The 21,014-nt window shown below is 43.4% G+C and overlaps 1 protein-coding gene across 1 annotated transcript in view; it reads left to right on the top strand.

Annotated features, from left to right (window-relative positions):
- The window catches only part of myo10 (myosin X), a 115,348-nt gene that overhangs the window by 30,197 nt on the left and 64,137 nt on the right, over positions 1-21,014 (top strand). The window contains exons 3-4 of the mRNA XM_041054559.1: positions 5,160-5,318; positions 17,704-17,891. Coding sequence (XP_040910493.1) covers positions 5,160-5,318; positions 17,704-17,891 — 347 coding nt within the window. The remainder of the gene's footprint in view (positions 1-5,159; positions 5,319-17,703; positions 17,892-21,014) is intronic.

Below are 21,014 nucleotides of genomic sequence, written 5' to 3'. Positions count from 1 at the left end.
GAGCACATGTAGTGTGTGTGTCCCTGAGCAAGACACTAAACTCCAGCTGTTGGGTGTGAGTCGCTCTGTGTGTTTGTGGGTGTGCAGTATGACGGCACGCTTGTGTGTGTGTGTGTGCAGCCTAATTTGTGCACGGGAGTTTGGCTTTGTGCATTTATTGTGCAGGAGTGTGTGTCTGTTTGTGATCACACATTTAATCATGTATTTAGCTGTTTTGTGTGTTTGTCTGCGTGTGTCTCTGTGTATTTGTATATATGGGTGTGTACATGTGTGCCTGCCTGCTGCCTGTTGTGTGTAACTGGAGACGGACGTCACCTGTTCAGCTTCAGAGCAGATGTTGCTCTTTGTGAGGAAAGGAAGTGCTGACCAATCCACGAAGCACACTGCTACGAGCCCCATCCACTTCTGTGTGTGTGTGTGTGTGTGTGTGTTTTATGCTTTAAATGCTTAAATTCTTCCCTTGAATTAAAACTTATTCTGCTGTTCCAAGTCACAGTTGCATGTCAGTCCTGCTGTGAAATCATCAGCGGAGTTTTTTATATGCGGTCCGAGGTCGTGGGGTTCCTCTCGTCTTGCTCGGGTTTCAGTGTTTTCGACGGTGCAGACAGTCTCCTCCTCCTCGGCTGAGTGCAGGACAATGCAGCAGGAGATGAATAGTGATTCAAAGAGCAGCTGCTGCTTTTGATGATGATGATGATGATGATGGGGGGTGGGTGGGGACGGGGAGGCTTGAGGCAGGCCAGGGTTACCTGTTCAGCTCTCTGACAGAGAGATTGAGGGGCAGTGGGGGGATGAGAGCGCTCAGTTTTCCCTCCTAACGACACAAAATGAAGAGTTTCATTCCTCCTCTGGAGAAGAAGTAGAACTGATCACCGGCATCAAAGTCAGAGTCGGTATTAAATGTTCCTGAAGCGATTAGTGGCCTGCAGACTTTTGGTCCTGAGCTGGTAATTTGCCTGAAGGAATTCCACGCTGGGTTTTAGGTTTTCTTCAGGCTAAAGGTTCAACTCAAGTTGTACAAAGGCACAGAACCAACACTTTTACACACAACCAGGACAGAATTTCATACATTGTAAAAGAAATATTAGAGATCAGTGTTAGAGGTCAATAACCAAAGTCAAATCATATGCTCTCTAAAATCCGTAAGCTCCTTTACCCTTCCTCAGTTGCTCATTTCAAGTTCCTGAGGATGAGAATCATCTAATTGCTGGAACTTTAAAGCGAATTCACTTTCTGATCCATGTAAGTAAGAACAACAAACTTTATCCGGACTGATCCGGGAGCAGAGCCTGCTGATGCGAGAGCACAGCAGTAACTTCCCACCTCCTCTGCAGCCGTGCTGTCTAATGGCTTTGTTTCTCAGAGATTTACTCCCGTTAGCATCTGTCGCTAGGCTTAGCGCCCGGGCCCCACAGCTTTGTTTTTGAGGCGTGGACCCTCCTCATCCCTCGACAACTGGACCAATTATAAACCTAATTAGGTCAAAGTCTGTGGACAACCTGTCTCTCCACTGAAGGCCTGCTGGGACAGAGCTATAATTCTATGAATACTGTCCATGACCAAAAGAGACAGGGAGACAGATGTGTCTTTGTAAATTGGGAGTCTCAGGGAGTTTGTGATGCTACAGCATGTAATGCTGTTGAAGACAATGGTGAACTTTGAGTCTTTAGGCCAACCTGAGCTAACCATCTGCTAGCTGTAGCTTCATATTTACTGTACACGCATAGAGACGTCAACCCTTTCACTGAGCTCTCATCAACTATTCTTTAATTACTAGGTGCAAATATTGTAGGGAAGTAAATGAAATGTCCTGAGATTGAAAAGTTGAAAATAAAAAACTGTTTTTGCTTTTTTTGTCAAAACCAATTTGCTAATGCTAACTCGGTGCATATGTTTTGGGGTTTTTTTTGTTTTTTTGTTTTTTTGTCATGGATATCAGTAAAGTAGAAAATACATTTACAGCTTTTTTCAACATTAACGAACCAAGTCCAAGTGCATCAGGTTGACAGGTGAGGCTATCCACCCACAGGTGAAGGTGTGTTTACAGTAGCTAACTGCCTTCTCACAGGACTTCAGGACTGAATGCACATGTCCTACTGTTGTCTGTAAACAGTGTTTACACTGGACTAGTCTAACAAGTCAGTTGTTTATGTCTTAGTGAATAGAAATAGTTTGGTCTGTGAACTGTTTATCTCATCGCTTAAAGAAGTTCAGGTCCAGTTTACAATAACAGAGTTTATTACAAGTACACTCTGACAACACTAACGTTATGAAGACCCGGGAGCCATAAACGTTAGTGTCTTTTTCATTTGAGCTCAGTCTTATTTTCAGGCATCTCCGGTATTTTGATCGTTATCATCCAGACAGACTGAAGAAGTAATAAACTCATCAGAAAACACGCCGGTTGCGATGCCTCACAGAAAAGACTGGATCACATTCTGTGCATCTGAAAGACGTTTCTGTGACGTTCAGTCTCCCCTGAAACGTCACTGAGGCAGGAATGTGAGAACTGAGACTGGCAGGATGCTGGGGGGGATTTTGGATATTAGTGTGTGTGTGTGTGTGTGTGTGTGTGTGTGTGTGTGTGTGTGTGTGTGTGTGTGTGTGTGTGTGTGTGTGTGTGTGTGTGTGTGTGTGTGTGTGTGTGTGTGTGTGTTGCGGGGGGGTGAACAGAGACAGAGACTGGCTTTCTTCAGGAATAGCTGCCCTGAGCTGCTCGGTCACAGCAGGTCACCAACCAGCCGGAGAGCAGAGCTCAGCATGTTTTGTGTGTGCACACATCGTGGGACAATTAGCTCACAGTCTTTATCCTTAGTAAGAGTCACAATAGTTAATGTGCGAACCAGACTATCAGTTATCCACAGAAGAAGAAATGAGGTCAAAAATCCAAAATACATCAGAAGCAGCAGCATAAAAAACATGAATTTCATCGTCTCTAGATTGTTCTTCTTCTGTATCTCTAGATTTTGTCAATCTTTTATTTCAGCAAACTAGTGAAGTGATATTCACTCCTCTTTATACCCAGAAGCCAACGTGGTTACAGTTTGACGGCGTCATACTTTGCTTAAATAATTACAGGAGGTCGTCAGACAGGGAGGACGGTTTACATCTCCACTGTCACTTCAGGAAAGAAAACTTAAAGCAACATGAGCAGAAATTTGTTCTTTCTGTTGCGAACTGTCGTTTTCTTCTGTTGAACCTCGGTGATGTGACGGATCATTATTATTTTGAGCAGGCCCCCCTTCAGTGACCTCAGTGGGTCTTCCTGCAGGCTGCAGACCTCCTGCAGAGCGATGATAAGTTGAGATCTGCTCTTCATTAACCTCACTGACTCTTCCTCTTCATGACTGGACCATCCCGTGGTCTGAAAACTTGGATGATGTTTCTCTGTTTCAACAATCACTGAATGTTCACCTTGTCATTTCAGGCTGTATTTACCTTTGTAGATTTGGTACAGTAAATAGCAGACAGGTGTGTCCGTGGCTCGGCAGATCAATGTCTAAATGCTGGTTTGCAGGCAAACAAATCATGATATCATGTTCTGGGTGAAGGTTGGGTTTTTGTTTCTCAAGATACAGATGCATTAATAATAGTTTTAATGTTTAGCTGCTACAGTGTTAAATAAATGATGGATTTCCGCTGTGATCTTTAAACCAGCTATCACTTCACTGTAATACAAACGCTGCTCAGCCTTGTCCTCAGAGACAGATGATAAGCAGCCGCCTGCTGAAACCTTCCTCCAGCCCCTGACTCGTGTTCTCTACCTGCCCGGGGTCACATTCAGCCTCAGCTATCTGCCATATGTCACCTCTGTGGAAGGAAAAATGAAGAATGGACAATGAGAATTTTTTTTTGCTCTTTTTTTTTTTAATCTGATGGTTGGAATTTATTTAGACCAAGATCTCAGAGACCTAAGAAGCAAACCATCATTATGAGAAGCTGTTGTTGGGTTAAAATAATACAACCCTAAAATCAAAATATATTAGAAAATCTGAAAAACACAAGAAATCTGTTTTAGCCCGACGAGACAATGAGATTTCGAGCTTTTCAACCATAACTTTAAATACCTCTGTCTTCTTGCTTGTTTCATTTCTCCGATCCTTCCATCCTTTCTGTCTTTCTGCTTTGGATTCTTCTTTTCTTGTCAGTTCCTTCCTTTGTCTCCTCTGTTCTTACTGCTTTCTTTTCTAATTTCACTCCTTTGTTTATTCCTTCCTTCTTTCTGTCTATTTCATCTTCTTCCCCCTTTATTCCTCCTTTCCTTCTTTAAATAATGTGAAGGCATGAAATCCCCAAAACTAAAGAAGTGACTTGTATTCAGACAGGGGCCTTATTTCACCTCTGCCGGGCTTCACTGATTTATTTTTTATGACTTTTCTTCTTAACGTCCAGAATATCTGTTGATTTTTAGGAAAGAAGACCGGCTGCAGTTTTTCTGAATATTCTCTGTCTTGGTCCGGTTTGTTTTCCCATCTGTTTTCTATTATGCATCATAATTACTGTGACATTAAAATATGTGGTGCAAGTGGTTGTATTGTTTTCGGTGTGATCTCGGAATTTGGGGTTTTTACTCATGGCACTTCATCCCTGATAAGAGTGTCAGTGACGTAACCAAGGGAAATGAATCCTGGCAGTTTACTAGGTTGAATTTGGAAGAATGTGTGGATATGTCATGTAAATCTTTGTTGTATCTCGGGGCTTCTGGAGGCTTGAGTTCTCTTTTGCATTTATGTGAAGCTGTCTGGTGGTCTTAGCTTTATCTGCTCTAGAGAGAATAGAATAAACGAGCCAAACAGGGAGAAAGCTGAGTGTAAAAATAAAGATCTAAAACTGGTGGTAGAGAACTGGAAGTCTGGCCTCAAACCTCCAGAGAGGAACTTTAAAAAGGAAACTACATTTGTGTAGAGCTGAATGTTTCCTGTGATTATCACATTATCAAAAAATGTCACAGTTAAACTTGAGAAAACCTCCTTGAAAATTACTAGGTGCAAATATTGTAGAAGAAAAATCTCCTTGAATAATTGTCATAAATTAAAACCGCATAGAACCATTTGATACTCTTTGATTCATCAGTTAAGATGCATTTGAAGTTTTTTTTTTTTTGTTCGTTTTGTTTTTACATGCTTCACATTTCCATATTTCTGTGTTACCTGATCCAGGTGTACACCTACAAGCAGAATGCACTCACCAGGCAGAAGGTGCAGCCCATGCACCACAGCAGCGTCAGAGGGGTGGAGGACATGGCGACACTGGAGGACCTCCATGATGGAGCCATCATGCACAACCTCTTCCTGCGCTACCAGCAGAGACACATCTATGTAAGTGCCCTGAAAGCCTTAGAAACTTTGCTACACTTGATTTCAACACTGACCGGACTCTGTTGCACACTGGTCAAATCTGCACTCAAGATTTCTTAAAAACAAAAGTCGGGAGGGAATGGGTAATTAACTTCATCTATTGACTTCAATGTTCACATCACTACATCAGTTGAATTGCACAAGCCTCATGTAATGACAAACTCAGGCACGTCATCATGCAGGTTATTTGCTTATTGATCTGTTTTTTTATCATAAATCCTTGACGTCAGGATCAGCTCTGAAAAATAACGACTTTCCTGCCATAGTGATGGAAAACCATCAGCTCCGAGGCACGGGAAGAGCTGTGACATCCAAACCTACAGTATCAGTGTTCACGCTGTCAACTCGACCTGACAGGGTACACTGCCTTCTTTTAAAAGCTCTGTGCAGGAATCTCCCATGAACGGGTGAAGTTGCTCAATCATTACGTAACAGCAGCAGAGATAACTGTCTAGACGCAGACAGATAAAAGGAAGAGATGTTTCAGTCAGACAGCTCGTCGTCGATGTCGAGAAACAGGGATGAGGAGGAGTTTGTGTCGCTCTGCAACGTCCCCGACAGGCAAAACCGAGCAGTCAGAGCTTGGTGCTGTTTTTAACGTGAATATGAGGCTTTCTGTCAGAGACGTGTTGGTATGCACTGATTACAGTGATGTTCCCTGTGAATATCCTGCTCTCTGTCTCTGATTTATTACAAAGAGCAGACAGTGGAGCCTGGTCTTTAGGTTCACTGGTGTGAAATAGATGTGAATTGAAAGGTGTGTTTAACTGTGCTGAGTTAAGTACACATCACACTGGAAACAGGTACAGACGCAGCAGGTTATTCACAGGTGGCTTTACAAACTATAAACCTGCCTGACTGCTTTTTTTTCCCTGGAGTTTCTAATGTTACAACATGAATATAAGATTGATTCATCTCAAAATTACCTTTAAAATAAATATTTTAACCTGTAAACTTCTTCCTACATTCACATTTCTTCAGTATGTCTGAGTTACAGTCTGATGCTTCATACCGAGTGTTTGAATTCATCAGTAACTGATGTAAAAGTCTTACAAACGTCGGTTCCCTAAAAAAAAAAAGCAGAAATTGCATCAGATTTTCTTCCCAGATTGACCCCGTCAGCATCTGTGCTGTACCCTGACAACTGTCAGTGTAATGAGTACAGTGTGCACTCACAGCAGTGAGTTGATGCAGTGCTCTGTGATATGGCCGGTGTAGGTGGAACATTGAGGTCTTGTCTGTAAACAGCCTTCTGGAAGTTGCCGCTCACTGGGATTCTGAGGTTTGGCTGGTTCACTCAAGGACTTTTTAAATTCTTGCTTTCAGTCCTTTACAGATTTATGCTCAGGGTCATTGTCGTGTTAGAAGATAAGTTTTCAGACCTAGGCTAAGGTTTTTTGACACTTCTTTAAATGTCCTCCTTTGCCTTAGTCCTTACTGAAAAATAAAAGATCCACATCTCCATCCACATAAAAAAAGAATAAATGTAGATCTCTATTTTGAGCTCTTGTTGCGGTTGAGCTGTGAACTCTGCCAATTGTCATTTTAGATGCTGCTATTCTATCATAACATTTCTCTGAGCCTGAGCTAGAGATGGATGTTCAGAAGTTGTTGTCTGATCTTAAATGTTAGAGTTTAAGGGATTTAAATGGTGTTCATCATGTAGTATTCCAAAGACACCACTGATAACATAATCTAATGTTTGAGTTTGGTCAAGTGTCACCTCTTCCCTTTAATTACACTGATTAAACAGGGTATTTATGCAGGTGGTTTAAAAATAAAAAGTAGTTTCCAGGTGTGTAAAGGTGCAAAGGTACATAGAACTGTTAAACATCACGTTACTTTATTGTACCATGATGTCAAACCTTAAAACTCTGGATAAACTTAACCCTAACTGTTTTTGCAAATGTTCCGATCAGACAAAACAAATCAAAAATGTGTTTATTTGCATAAACTTTTTTTTTTTTTTTTTGATGTTGGAGTACAGCTTTGTTTACAGCGTTGACCAGGCGATGAAAAGCACAGGTGATAAAACCCAAACAAGTAGAGAGAATTTCAGTCCCTTTTGAGTCCAGGTTGTCAGAACCTGGACGATGCTGAACAGAGCTCCTTGTCCGGGCAGCCAACAGCAACGCGTCGCCAAGTGAGAGGGAGGATGATTAGAGTTTGGGTTTGTTTGGTTTGACGCTCGTTTTAGAGGCTGGTGTTCCAGCAGCGGCCTCAGTGGGAGTTTGGCGGGAGCTAATGGGTCCTGGCTCGGCTCTGATAGCGACCGTGTCGTCCAAGCTGTGAGACAGAACAGTTAGGAGCCTGTTGGCTTTGGAGAAAAAACCATGGAGACTCTGAAAATGGAGAACATGTAAGGGAAAAAAAAAAGTTTTAAACTTAGGTATAATAACTTAGGTCTCTAGTCCGCTGCAGGAGTAGAGGTGTTAGCAGTAGCGCAGAGATGCTGCTCAGGTTGATGCTCCGTCCTGTTCTCATACAGTGCTGCTCTGCTAACAAAGTACAGGGTGATTCATTTCACACTGTCCTGCTTTGCACGGCGAGCTAATTAGCAAACAAAGCAGCTCTGTTTTCCCGCTGACCCCCGTCAGAGTAAAGGAGGCTATGAGACTCTGCTGCGTGGTGTAAAAAACAAAGGAACATGTAGGACAAATAGCTCTCAGCCATTTGTGTGTCGTTTTGTGCTTATGACCCAATGAACAAACCTGACCCAGCACTTTCGCCGGCAAAACAAGCCGGCGACAAAGGCAGTCTTGTGCTTTCTGCACGCATTAGCCGCGGTAACCTTTGACAAATGCCGTCTCGTTACTTTAATCACAGCTGAATGCTCCCGTATGGTAAAAATTATCCAATCAATTCATCACAGCCACCCAATCTCCACCCTGACAGGGCTTTTTTTTTTTTTCTTTTTCGGGCCAGAAGCTGCAAAGAGGGAAAATTAGAGGAGAGGTTTTGGTGAAGTGGGTCATGGTAAACCGATGGGCAGGGCTACAAACACACTGCTGAAGCCAGAGAGCCGGCAACAAGCTCCTGAAACATCAGGGATCAAATGTTAAACAGGTTAATGTTATATTTTAGATGATGGCTCAGGTGGTAAGTTCCAAAAAGTAAATAAATAAATTAAAATAATAAAATAAAAATCACCAGATTCAGTTTGAAATAGAAGCTTTTGGGGACTTTGCAGGGAGTTAGTGGACATTTAAAGGTGATTTTGGTCACGGAGTAGAAACAGTGCTGTAATAACCGGGACAGATAGGTGGCAGTAACTTTCAGGCTCAAGATCAAAAGTAGATTTCTAACACTGTGTTTGTTCCGTGAGTGACGACCTGTCAGGTCTGTTATTCATTTATACATTTTATACTTCTGCATCTAGTGCTGTGATTGCTGCTGGTACTGCTTATATGTTCTATTAATGCTGCTACTACAACTTTAAAGACTGGGTTCATTCATATGGTGTATGTATCTGAACTACAGACACTGTATGAATGAATGATTTAATGCCACATCCATGGAGCAGTGGACACTTCTAGTGTCTGGATTTTTGTCACTTTTCTGCTCTCTGTATGTGTGTGTGTGTGTGTGTGTGTGTGTGTGTGTGTGTGTGTGTGTGTGTGTGTGTGTGTGTGTGTGTGTGTTTGTGTCTGTCTGTCTGTTTCTCAAGTAAGGAAAGTCAGTGCCCTCTAATACATGAGTTAATCAAGTCAGTGAAACATCCAGAGTGACAGACTCATCAGGGTATTTTGGTGGAGGGTAATACGCAGAAATACAAAGAGACGGTCAGGGCCATCTAAACAGTGTGATTTACATGACTCTGACCACACAGTAACATCATCATCTCTGCGGGTGAAACACAGGTAGAGTTCCTGACTTCCCAAAAAGTTTCATCGGTTCCTGGAAAAGTCCCTGTGGTGAAAAAGGGCAGAGAGAGGTGAAATGTGCATGAATGCATGAAGAAGAAGCATTAGAGCGAGGGGCCCGGTGTCAGAACCTGTCAGAGGCCCCAAAATTTCTTAAAGCACTCCTGCTGACTTCTGACAGAATAAAATAAGGAGAATTAATGAGTGAGCCCTATTCCTGAAATTCAACTTTTAATCTCATCACATGATTTTTTCTGTCACTGGATATTTTTCAGGACTTATTCAACTATTAAACTTACAGTTAAGCGCTTTGCATAAGACCTAAATGTCTGAGATAAGATGTAAGAATGTAAGAATGTAAGATGTATTTCTGTACATCATGGAGACCAAAGGTTTTTAATTTTCTTCAGTTTCCTGTCAAACAGCACTTAACACTTTCTCCACCACACAAACATTTTCATGAAAACGAGGCAGGAATCCATTACAAACCAAAACACTGAATTCCAGTGTGTTAAAGACTTCAGTGACAAAAACATTAACATCTGCATTTTTTGGTCATTATTTTTATAGTAAACATTTCTGAGGACACAGAATCAACTTGAATCGTGAAGTGTTTTGTTCGACTGGTTTCTGCTGGAAAAGTAATTTAGTTTTAGCCAAACTGTGAGGCTAGCTAGCCTCAGCGCTGCTTTGCTTTAGCATCGGAATTACATAGTTCAATTGGGAATTTAGCCCGGAGGCTACCAGACTGTGTGTGTGTGTGTGTGTGTGTGTGTGTGTGTGTGTGTGTGTGTGTGTGTGTGTGTGTGTGTGTGTGTGTGTGTGTGTGTGTGTGTGTGGCTCCTGTGATTGTAACCAGCTGTGCTGTCGACTGGTGGCCTCACTCGTCTCCTCTGCAGATTCCAGTTGGGCAGTTGAAGCATGCAAACACACACACACACACACACACACCCACACACACACACACACACACACATACACACACCCCCTGACTCTCTTTCATAAACACACACATCCACATTCTCTCATTTCTCTATCACACACTGTTCTTTTTGAACAAACCCCATCGATATTTTTTCACTGAACTCCCTCTCATTTACACACACACACACACACACACACACACACACACACACACACACACACACAGAGTCTCTCAGCATTCCTGTGTCAACACCTCTACTCCTCTCTCTCTCTTGTCAAAGCAGGGGGTCGGTCAAATCAAGAACTCTTTATTTGTTTTATTTGTCCCTCATTTTATACACGTACCTACAGAATAACGTCATCTAACGACAGGAAATTCCTTCACTGGGTATTTTTGTCTCTGTTTGCATTTAGAAAGAGCTTTGGTTTTTGGTTAAGTGCAGTGAGTGTTTCCATTATTTGCATAAATACTGTACAACTCATTATATGTTTTTTTAAGAAGTGGCACAGCAAAATTTGTTGCTACGTCTGCATCTATAAAAAAGACGCAGCTGAATGGTTGATACCTTATCGATGAATGAGTGTGTAGAGTGTGTGCTGATGCCTGTGGGTAGTTTTCATCACGTAGTGGACACAAAGAGGAAGCTTTGTCCACATTTCTTCTCATTCAGCAGTGCAGGGTTTTCTAAAATTGGATGCAACACAGCTTACCACCATAACCTCACATTATAACTCATGGTGTAACCGTGGATTGGTTACTGAAGGGGCCTGTTCGGCACAGACCCCAGGTCCCCAGGGTCAGAGCGACTGCTTGGAATAACTGTGAACTTTTCTTGTTGAAAAGTCAAACGGCCACAAAAAGAGACACAAAATGACTGCGGACAACACAACTGTGTCATTCACATTCATCACATCACATTCAATCTGTGGGTCTTGTTATTTTATCTTGCCTTTTTGGTGCTTGTTATTTTTATGTTTGAATATCTTGGAAACTGATCGGAGACCAACGCACAATTTTACACGAAGACAATGAGAGTAAAGCTTTAGACACACTTTATGACTTTAGATACAACTGACATTGATTATTTATTATTTACATTTAACAAAACCCACCGTTTTCCCGAATCTTAACCAAAGAGCTTTTGTTGTCTAAGCACAGACGGAGTCTGGATGTGAACCCTGCTCTCAGGTGTGACAGGTGTTCACTTTACACGGCCGCCATTTGCACCGTCCACCGCCTGGCTTCTCATTAATAAATGCAGCGCTTTCATTCATTTAAAAAAAATACATTGCATCTGAACGGACTCCAGCCAGCGTTTCTGACAAAACATCATATCTAGGGAGACAGGCACAGGCATGTTAACGCCGTCACGGGTTGGTTTGGCTCGACCGTGCAGAATCGAGTAGCACATGTGAGAGTCAGACGACAGCAAACACCATCTATGTGTTTTCAGTCTGCTTGTTTTTGAGTGGACGGTTTTATGAAGCCTTTTAAGTGTTTGGACTGATGCATAGTTTTGAGGTGAGGGTGAAATCGTTAGGACGCTTAGATGATGATGAATAACCTCAGTATGTGCACATGCTCACACGCACAGCCACAGGTGGCTGAAAAGATGAAACGGCAGATGAAGGAGAGCTAAAATGTCAGGGCTGAGAAGCTTTGGCTGTGAAAATCTACAGCAAAGGTATTTAACACAGATTTCCACAGGAAGTCACTGATAATGTAAGAATCTGAGAGACTTAAATACACCTGAGACAAATGCCTTGTTCATCACTGGGCACAGTAGAAGGAAAACTGTAGCATTCCTTGTCCTGCTTCACAGACTGACATGCCATAAGCAGACAGTATTGTTGTGGACATTGCGGAAGCACCTCACCAATGACCTAGTTTGTCGTTGGACTTGTTGGACAGAGCACAGATTAGTGTAGAAGCAGTGGCGGGTAAATGATCATCATTCAGAGGAGCATCTGCTAAACCACCGTCCGTCCTTTCAGATCTGATCAAAGACTTTGCCGACCCGGTCGGTTTCAGCACAGAACACGATCGGTCTCGTGGCTCTCTCTGCTTATTTTAACACCGGGCCGCTGACAGACTGCAGCAGACAACTGCTGCTCCACTCCACAGCTGTGAGGATGAATGTAGGTGGAAGAGAACGGGAATGTAGAGGAGCTTCTTCCTGACATGAAGGTTGACTGTTCAGAAACCCAGGCCCGTCAGCAATGAACCTGCTAATCACCTCATCTGATCTTTGCTTTAGTCAAAATACCCTTGTGCAAAGCAGTCAGTGACCAAACTACAGGCACATAACAATAGCTCATCTCAGTATTACAGATGGTGTTACCCCCCTAAAGGTCTCGTCATACCGTCTAAAGAGCAGGCAAAAACTTAAAATCACTGTTTATATGAAATATCGCTTTTATTTCTCTAGTTATTTCGTTAGGTTACATGTCACTTTCTCCTACAGCAGATATCTGATTTTGAAATTAAAGTCCTCATCTGTCTAAACAACCACACACGCACGCGTAGATACACTTACAGGTTGCATGCACACATTCCTTTGGACACACAAACCCAGTCCGTCCTTTTTAAAAGCAGAATGTGTGCATGTGTGGGAGATACATTTACATCTCGGCGCTTTCAGCCGAAGCTGCCGTCCAGCTCTGAGTCCTGATTACAGTCAGATGTGGAGAAACCGTTTTCCAGCCAGCAGAGCGTCACGCTTCGCCAAAGACTCTCCTGATGTCATTTCCTTCAGGCGTTATGTGTACAAATGTCACTTCCTGTGAAAGCACATTTATACCACAGGTGGACACTGTCCAGTTGGTTCAGCTGAGACCTGTGTTGTTAGAGACATGTTGAGATAGAATGTGGAGTGAAAGCATTGTATTTGTGGAATGTGACCAGTACATTATGGCATGTGCGGTTCGATGCAGAGCGTTTCGCACCATTTTTAGCATTTTTGGTTTGCTAATTAAGTTTTGGCCGAGGCTGTGGAGCCATCTGTTATTTGTCAAATTATCTTGCTAACAGAAAACAGATTTGTCTGGAATCTGGTGGGCAGATCACTGTGGCTCAGCTGATTGGATTTTTTTGTTTGCAGTTAAAATCTGTGACTTTTATCATTTTCAGCTGTCATTTTTTTTTTCTTTGGACAAAATAATCTTAAATCAATAAATCGAAAGCTCTGGCGTGTAGAAGAATGAAAACTCCACAGGTGGTTTTCTGAACTTTATGTGAACATGGATCACCGGCTGGGTACACCATGTGAAAATGCACTGAGTCAAATTCGCTGTTGCTATACATTAAAGCATAAAACATGCTCTCAGACACAGACGAAGATCCACATTAGATGCAAAAAGGATGCAAATCACAAAACAGAGAAGAGCATAAGGAGATGTGACAGATCAGCTCGTCTGCTGCTGCTGTGGCTTTGGTTTGCACTCCAGCACTATTTTCTCAGTCAGCATCATTTTTCTCCGCTGTAAGATAACTGTCCTGCAGCCAGGAAAGAAAAACAGCATTTTAATCTATTTTAATTCATTTTGTTAGGTGAAGCAAAACCTCCCACAATCTGTTATGTGTTGATAAGGTTTCGTGTCCCCCAGGAAACCTGTCAAAGCTGCCATTGCATCATTTCAGAAAACAAATGGGCATAGCAGAGAAAATAAGCATTCTGTCCTCCTGAACAACCTGACTTTCACAGATGTGGACTTTCTGTCCATCAGCAGTGATATTAACTGTAAACAGTGGGTCAGGATGGCTTTAACTGCCAAGTATAACAGATATGCAGGAATTTGTCTTGGTGACACAGTAACTCAGTGACTGCTGCGTATTCCCTCCTCGCTCCCCCCTCGCTTACATTTCCTGCCGTCAGTCAGGCAGGTTGGCCGGCGCGTCGCCTCTGATCCCCCACTTTTTTCCTCCATCTGGTCTTCGTTTCCCTCTTAGTGCATTTATCTGGCTGTGTCTCAGAGAGGTCTTATTTTTTTGGACGGGTCTGACTGCCTGCATGCCTCCCTCTGCTCTACAGTTACACCATCAACAGCCACCGACGCCGTTCTGTAAACATGTGAGTCGCTGTAACTTCAAGTGCGGCGATCAGTCATCAAACAAAAGATTCACTTTACGGCAGCGACAGACGTCTGCCATTTATCTGTATATATATAATATAAGACGTGCAATGTTGAAAAGTAAAGGGACTCGACTTCACACTCACCCACTGTAGACATAAAACTTTCTTCATTCGTTTCTTCATTTACAGAGACAATGACTGCAATCAGTTGAATTCCTTCAGAGACAAGATTCCAGTGTGTTAAAGAAAAACTTGTCCGTGTAAAACTGTGTGTCCACTGTAATAACTGCCACAGGTTGAATATCTCAGCATACACGTGAATATTTGACACCACACATGGAGGACGAGGGGCCACAGTTAATCACATCAGCCAGTAGAGGGGCTTCTGACGAGAGTCACAGCCAATTACGCCTCAGCCAATGTGCTGCCGTGGAAACTGTTACCAGGTCGGAGCAACAGGGAGATCTAATTGAGTCCAAATGGTTGTAATTCATCGAGTTAAGGGCAGGCATGACTTTATTCTAAGGCTAAAACCCCCCGTCTCCTGTGAACGTCTCCCCCCTCTGAACTGGCAGAGACAGAGCAAACGTGACTCTCCTGGTAATGTTTTTCTTGGGAGGGAGGTTCAGGTGATACCACCACTACATCTTTTTTTTTTCTTTTTTCACTGATAGTGTTTTACTTATTTAGTTTCAACTTAAATTTGAGACACAAATTGCAAAGACACAGATTGAGTTTGTTCAGATCATGAGATTCGATTGAAAGCTGATCAAATTACTCCTTCCAGCTGTCACAGGGTGTAAAAGTCACAATGTGTTTTTCTGTCGACTTTCTCCACGTACTGTAAACAAGGACTCAAACATTACATGACACCACACAAGCATCAGGAAAGACGTTTACATGACGAGCCGCGTGATGCACGTGAGCCTCAGAGCCAGAGATCAGCCCGACTGTAAACTGTTTACACTGCGGACGGAAGACGTGTGTTTCTGCTTTCATGCCTGTGAACCGGCTCCTTCACCTGAGCGCAGAGCTGCCACGCTGTGTTTACACTCAGCTCTGTCCGAGAGTGAACACACACATCACTGTAACAACATCCCCTCCGCGTCTGCTCTCTGCGGAGGCTGATTTGCACAGGCAGGATAGTCGGGAGCCAGTATTTGTCATGTAAATACTGTCACCTCAACTGCCATTCAAATGTACTTTCATCCACGCTGAATGTAGGTCAGTCAGTCAGTAGGCCGTTTGAATAGCGACGGGGAGATTAGTGTAAGGGGTTTAATGAGCAACACGGGGCAGGTGATGAGGGCGTTAGGACAGGAGGGGAGGACATTACCTCTGAGCAAACCTGCTCGTCAACAACTGTAGGTTTTCTACTCTGATCTCATCACAGCTGTAACAGTCACAGCGTTGTGTCTTGTGCCTTTAATTTGGTGAGTATCCTGTTTGAACAGGATGTTGGTCCAGGACGTAACAGACCAACAAATAATTCAAAAGTTTAACCTACTGTAAATACTCACACGCTGGGCAGGGCCTTTATTTGTTTATACAGACTTGCATGTGACTCTACTAGGCTAATACTGCTTCTACTAATGCTGCTACTAATAGGGCAAGGTATTGATGGGATTGTAGTACTGTTAAAAAAATAAAAATATAAGTTTTTATAATGCGTGAATGAACAGAGTTGAGCTGTGTGGCTGCAGAGGGGAGATGGAGAGGCTCCTCAGACTGAAATGTCCCACTCTCCCTCTCATCCTCTCCTCCGGGCAACACTCGCTCCTGAGGTGTGGTTATGGGAACACCGTGCGCTGCTCTAATGACATTTTCACTCTGGGTCCCAGTTGCGTAGGCAGAAATGTTCTCATCTTTGTGTTTATTTAAAGTTACAAGGATGAGCACGAAGTCTCCAGTGAGGATCGGGGGTCAGGTTTATAAGAGTGTGATGAGCATGTTGGACTTAGTAACAGGACAAAGTGTGGAGTCAGTGAGTGAACGTCAGGGAAATTTCCAACAACTGTTACGATGACTGACCAAGTATCTGCTGGTCGTAGCTTCTCGAAAAGGATTTGCTGCTTTTCTATGTTGTATATTATTTCAAATCAAAGGTTTATGTCTTTCGACTGCTGGTTCATCAAAACAAGCATTATGGTGACGACAGTGTGTGGACAAGTGTGGACGTTCATTTCATGCCCTGCATGTATGTGTTATATTCCACATGTTGTCTTATTCTTGTTAAGTGGTCACACACTGTTTTCTTTTTTAACTTATTCATGTTATTCAGCTTAATACAAACAGTCAAACATGATCTCGCCGTCAGAAGGCCGCCGCCACCATCATCATCATCATGTCCAGTATGCGTACCCCTGGTATTTATTGAAGCAGGTACTTCACTTCTTAAAATCTACCAGTTCTGCAGCATCACTGTTTTAATGTGGATGTTAAAAGAAAAGCAGATCAGTGCTTCTCTAACCTTTTCTACCACTCAGACCTTCACAGCTGATGATGACGATGAGCGTTTCTGACAGCGTCACCTTTTTCCTGAGTAACCCGAGTGACTCTGAGAACCCGGGTGTTTCTGTTTTAACCTTTTACGACTTTTCAAACCGAGGCCAGGGGCAAAACTCTCCAGTTGTTTTCTCACAGATACATGCTGATGTGCTGCCTTTTTCCAAGTCGGCGTATTTATCCATTAGTCACCACCGCAGCACTGAAGCCGCTGCCAGGACTTCTCCTGGCTGCACAAGCTTCTGTTTCAGCAGTTTGCTTTGTTTTGCTTTGAACTTTGAAATATGAAGCTGCTTTGGAGAAGCTGCAGTTTGGGGTGGCGGCGGTGAGAAGAAAAACAAAAGGTCAAATGTGCTGAAAGTTGTGTCGCTGAGTGGAACCGGTGAAGGAGAGTTTCTGTGTTCCTCAGGTCACGTGTTAGGTTTGCTGCCGTCCACCTTCCTGGGAGCTTAATGGGGGTTTTATGACTCTGTGCTTTTGTCTGAAAAATTGGATTATGTTTAGCCTCTGGCCCGTCTGTGCCTCCACCTGAGCAATGACAGGCAGCAGAGATGTAATTCACTCTGATGGCTCTCTCTCTTTCTCTCTCATTGCTTATTAAATGAGGAGTAAAGTAAAGATGAGTCAAACACTGATGTTTAAAAGCAGATCTTGTGATTCTGTGGTTAGTTGCAGTGGCCTAACACAGCAGGAGTATAGAATATATCGATTCTCTTGCTCTCACAGTGTAATGTCATTATCTGCCTTCAGCTCAGGAAAATGTCAAGCTCTCCACCTTTTAATCAGAATATTTATTTTGTATAATACAAATGATTTTCATCCTCTAACGTTTCCTCCATCAAAATCACATTGTGTCCTACCTGATGTTTATGTTTACTGGCCTGTTCCTCAGCATAGTTCACATCATCTGCACCTCTGAAACTACGTCCTCCTCAGGGTTTCCTCTGTCGGTTAACGCTCGTTCTCTGTCCTGCTCCACAGACGTACATCGGCTCCATCCTGGCGGCGGTGAACCCTTACCAGCCGCTCCCCGGCCTGTACGACCGGCCGGCTGTGGAGCTGTACAGCCGGCACCACCTCGGTGAAATCTCCCCGCACATCTTCGCTGTTGCCAACGAGTGCTACCGCTCCCTGTGGAAGAGGCTTCAGAACCAGTGTGTCCTGATCAGGTGTGTGATCTGACTGGGATCTCAGTGTTGTTAGTGATGCTGCTGTCGTCTTGGAAGTTTAGTCAAGTTTCGGCCACTGTGGGAAGAAAAACAACAGAACAAGCTGACAGACGCAGTAACCTTTTCAAATGTTGCTGGAAACCATAGTTTCTTCATCATCCTCAGACTTTCCTGACGTTTGCCAACAGCAAATGCCCCGTCAGGATATCCACATCTTTCCCGTCAGAGGTTACAGAGGCCTCTAATTGGCCGTTTGAATAAACTGTTGTGGTCTTAAGTTTGTTCAGTCGCTCTCCCTCAGTGCATCAAACACTTTGATCGAGTTTCAAGTCCCCCTGGGCAGTTTGGCTGCAGTTCTGAGGATCTGAGCACCGCATGGCACAACACACACACACACACACACACACACTGTCACTATCGCCATCGCCGTCCTCTGTCCTCTGCTTTCCTTTCTCACATCCTTCCTCTTTGATTTTAGCTGGATGACTTTCACATCCGCTGTCGCTCCATTGTTTATGAGACACACGGAGATGTTCACTTCCCCCCGACTCAAAAAGAAAAGTTATTTTTACATTTTCGATAGGATAATATTTGGCCCCTGAGTTAGCAGACAGCGGATACAGGAGCCGTTGCTGTGTTTGACTCTGTGGGGACTGTTGTGTGTGTGGTCATCGAGGTATCCTGAATACGTGGCTCGTTCTTGTGGAGGACACTGGGTTGTTTTTGCACCAAAACAGTCACAAAGCAAAGCGAATTATGTAAAATCACCGTCTACAAGAAAGAACGTATTAAGATTTAATAAACTTCTGGAAACTTTTGAACTCACCATCTTTTCAAACTGACATTCACGGATTCAATCTCAGATTTTTCAGTGAATGCAAAGAATTTGTAAGATCTGAAGCAGCATAAAAAAAACAGCTTGAGAGGTGTCGAGGCCGGTGGCGAGTCTCAGTTCGCTGCTTCAGACACAAGTGCTGCTGTTTTATGAAAATTAGCTGGCATTACTTTACAGCCCTGTTTGGCCCTGTTTTATAGGCATTGTGGGTAACGAGACACACGTGTTCCTTTTTTTAAACGTAAGCCAGTTTGAGTTTGCGAGGAAAGCAGAAAGGCTTTTTTTAATTTGCTAATGAATAATTTACGAGACAACACATAAGGAATCTTAGTTCACTTCCTTCAGTGTTGCCACTGCTCTGATTTCCAGCTCTGTAGCCGTGAGCTTCGACCGATCACATGGAGACGATTCAGGCTCATTTTCCCAGAATAAAGGCAAAGTCCCATGTGTATCTGTGGAAATGTGAAAAACCAGCAGCTTTGCGTTCAGAGTCATGTCACGTGGTCCCTCAGCCACTTCCTGGTCGGAGTCGTCTTCGTCCTCCTGTTCAGGGCACAGAAAGTCTTTTGTCTGGCAGGATGTTGGCCAGTGGAAGGAATATGCACCGCAGCGCTCACAGCGAGGCGTAAACACAAACATGTCATATTGTTGTTGGAGAAGGCCCCGAGCTGCACAATACTTCCATTCTTTTCACAGAGACGTACGACTGCCGTAGATGTGCTTTGTGTTTATCCTTCTCCCACCGAGTCCTGGTTCTTTTCTCTGCTGCAACAAGCAAATGTCCCACAATTCTTCTTGCTCCTCTAACACATGATGTATGATGTGTTTTTCAAACCATGCCACAGATTTTTCACCCAGTCCTGAGGGCCTGGAGTTTATGAATGCACTTAATTTACCACAGGATCTGTAACTTCAAGAAAAAGAAAAGCAGCAGTTTGGTTGTGTATTTTTTCCATGACAGCAGCGGCGGCACATGAAGCCTCGCAGGCCAGAGAGGACAAACCACAGACCACAGTCGTGACCTTTCGCTGTTGTCTCAGCTAAAACACAACCTGATGGCTTACTGTCCATTAAAATAGAGTAAATGACACACTGAGTCTCCCAAGACTCACAGCGAGGCTTCATTATCCTCCTCTGAATCTGATTATTTGCATCGTTCGGGATATTTTGAGGGTCATGGTCAAACTGCTCAACTGGTTATGAAGTTGCAGAACAGGGATATAAAGCTTATTGTAGCTGTACAGCAGGGCATTAGTTAGATGCAGATTGACTTGATCCCAAACAACCAGGGGGAGTGTCACTTTTAAACTCTGCTTTTACTGTTGGTGAGTGTTTTACTGCCTCTGAGCTGCTAATCAGCTGTTAATTGTTACCCTCGAGCAAGGCACTTAACTGCCTGCTGCACCAGTGGAGCTGCAGCTGAGTGAATATAATGCTGCACAAAAAAAAAAGGAACATGTACCCGCTCTGCAGAACGTCCCTGACACTTAAATTGTTAATCTAAGAAACCGCTCTAATTTGATTCATTTGATCCTTTGGCCGGAGGGGGATCCAGTTTCTGGCTGCACACCTGAGACACCTGGCATGTTGACCAGGTGTTTGTCTTAATCAGTGAAGTCTGTGCAGTCAGGTTGGTAGTTAAGAGAAGATTTTCTCATTAGCACGTTCGGGCCTGGTGATAAAAGCTGTAGTAGTGAGTGCTTTGTGAGGGAGGGAACGTCTCAGTTTCACTCCCGATCTCTTAACGTCTCCGCTTTAGTGTAAAAGCAGAAGCAAAGCACTGGAGCTCCGTCTGGTCTGCTGCTGTGGGTGATGGATGTGTGAGGCTGGGAATAATTGCAGGGCGGAGAAGGAACAATCAGAGTTTTTTGTGTGTTTTTCCTGAGGGCTCCTGCCCAGGCTGTGTGGGCTGACTGCTCAGTGAACGTCAAGACAGAGGCTGTTCAGGATTTACCGATGTTCTGTGGTGTCCTGTTACTGGGAAACAACATGGACGCCTGAGACATGGCGTCCTGAGTGTGCCCAAACTCAATAATAATATCTTTTTATCATGATATATGATACCAATGATTGAAATTACCAGCTCATGGAGTTTTAAGATCCTTTAAAACTGACTCACCTGGATTTTATGCCCACATGTGAACAGATGTGTTCACTTCCTTGCTGTAAGACAACGCTGTTAACCACAGGACACGATAAACAAGGTCGTCTTGCAAACATTAACGCTCAGAAGAGCTTTTGATACTAGAAAGTGAAAAGAAAAGTGTTGCGTGTTAAATTACAGCGTG

Source organism: Toxotes jaculatrix, chromosome 14, assembly GCF_017976425.1.
Source record: "Toxotes jaculatrix isolate fToxJac2 chromosome 14, fToxJac2.pri, whole genome shotgun sequence".
NCBI classification, from domain to species: Eukaryota; Metazoa; Chordata; class Actinopteri; family Toxotidae; genus Toxotes; species Toxotes jaculatrix.
This window is presented reverse-complemented; position numbering and strand designations above follow the sequence as displayed.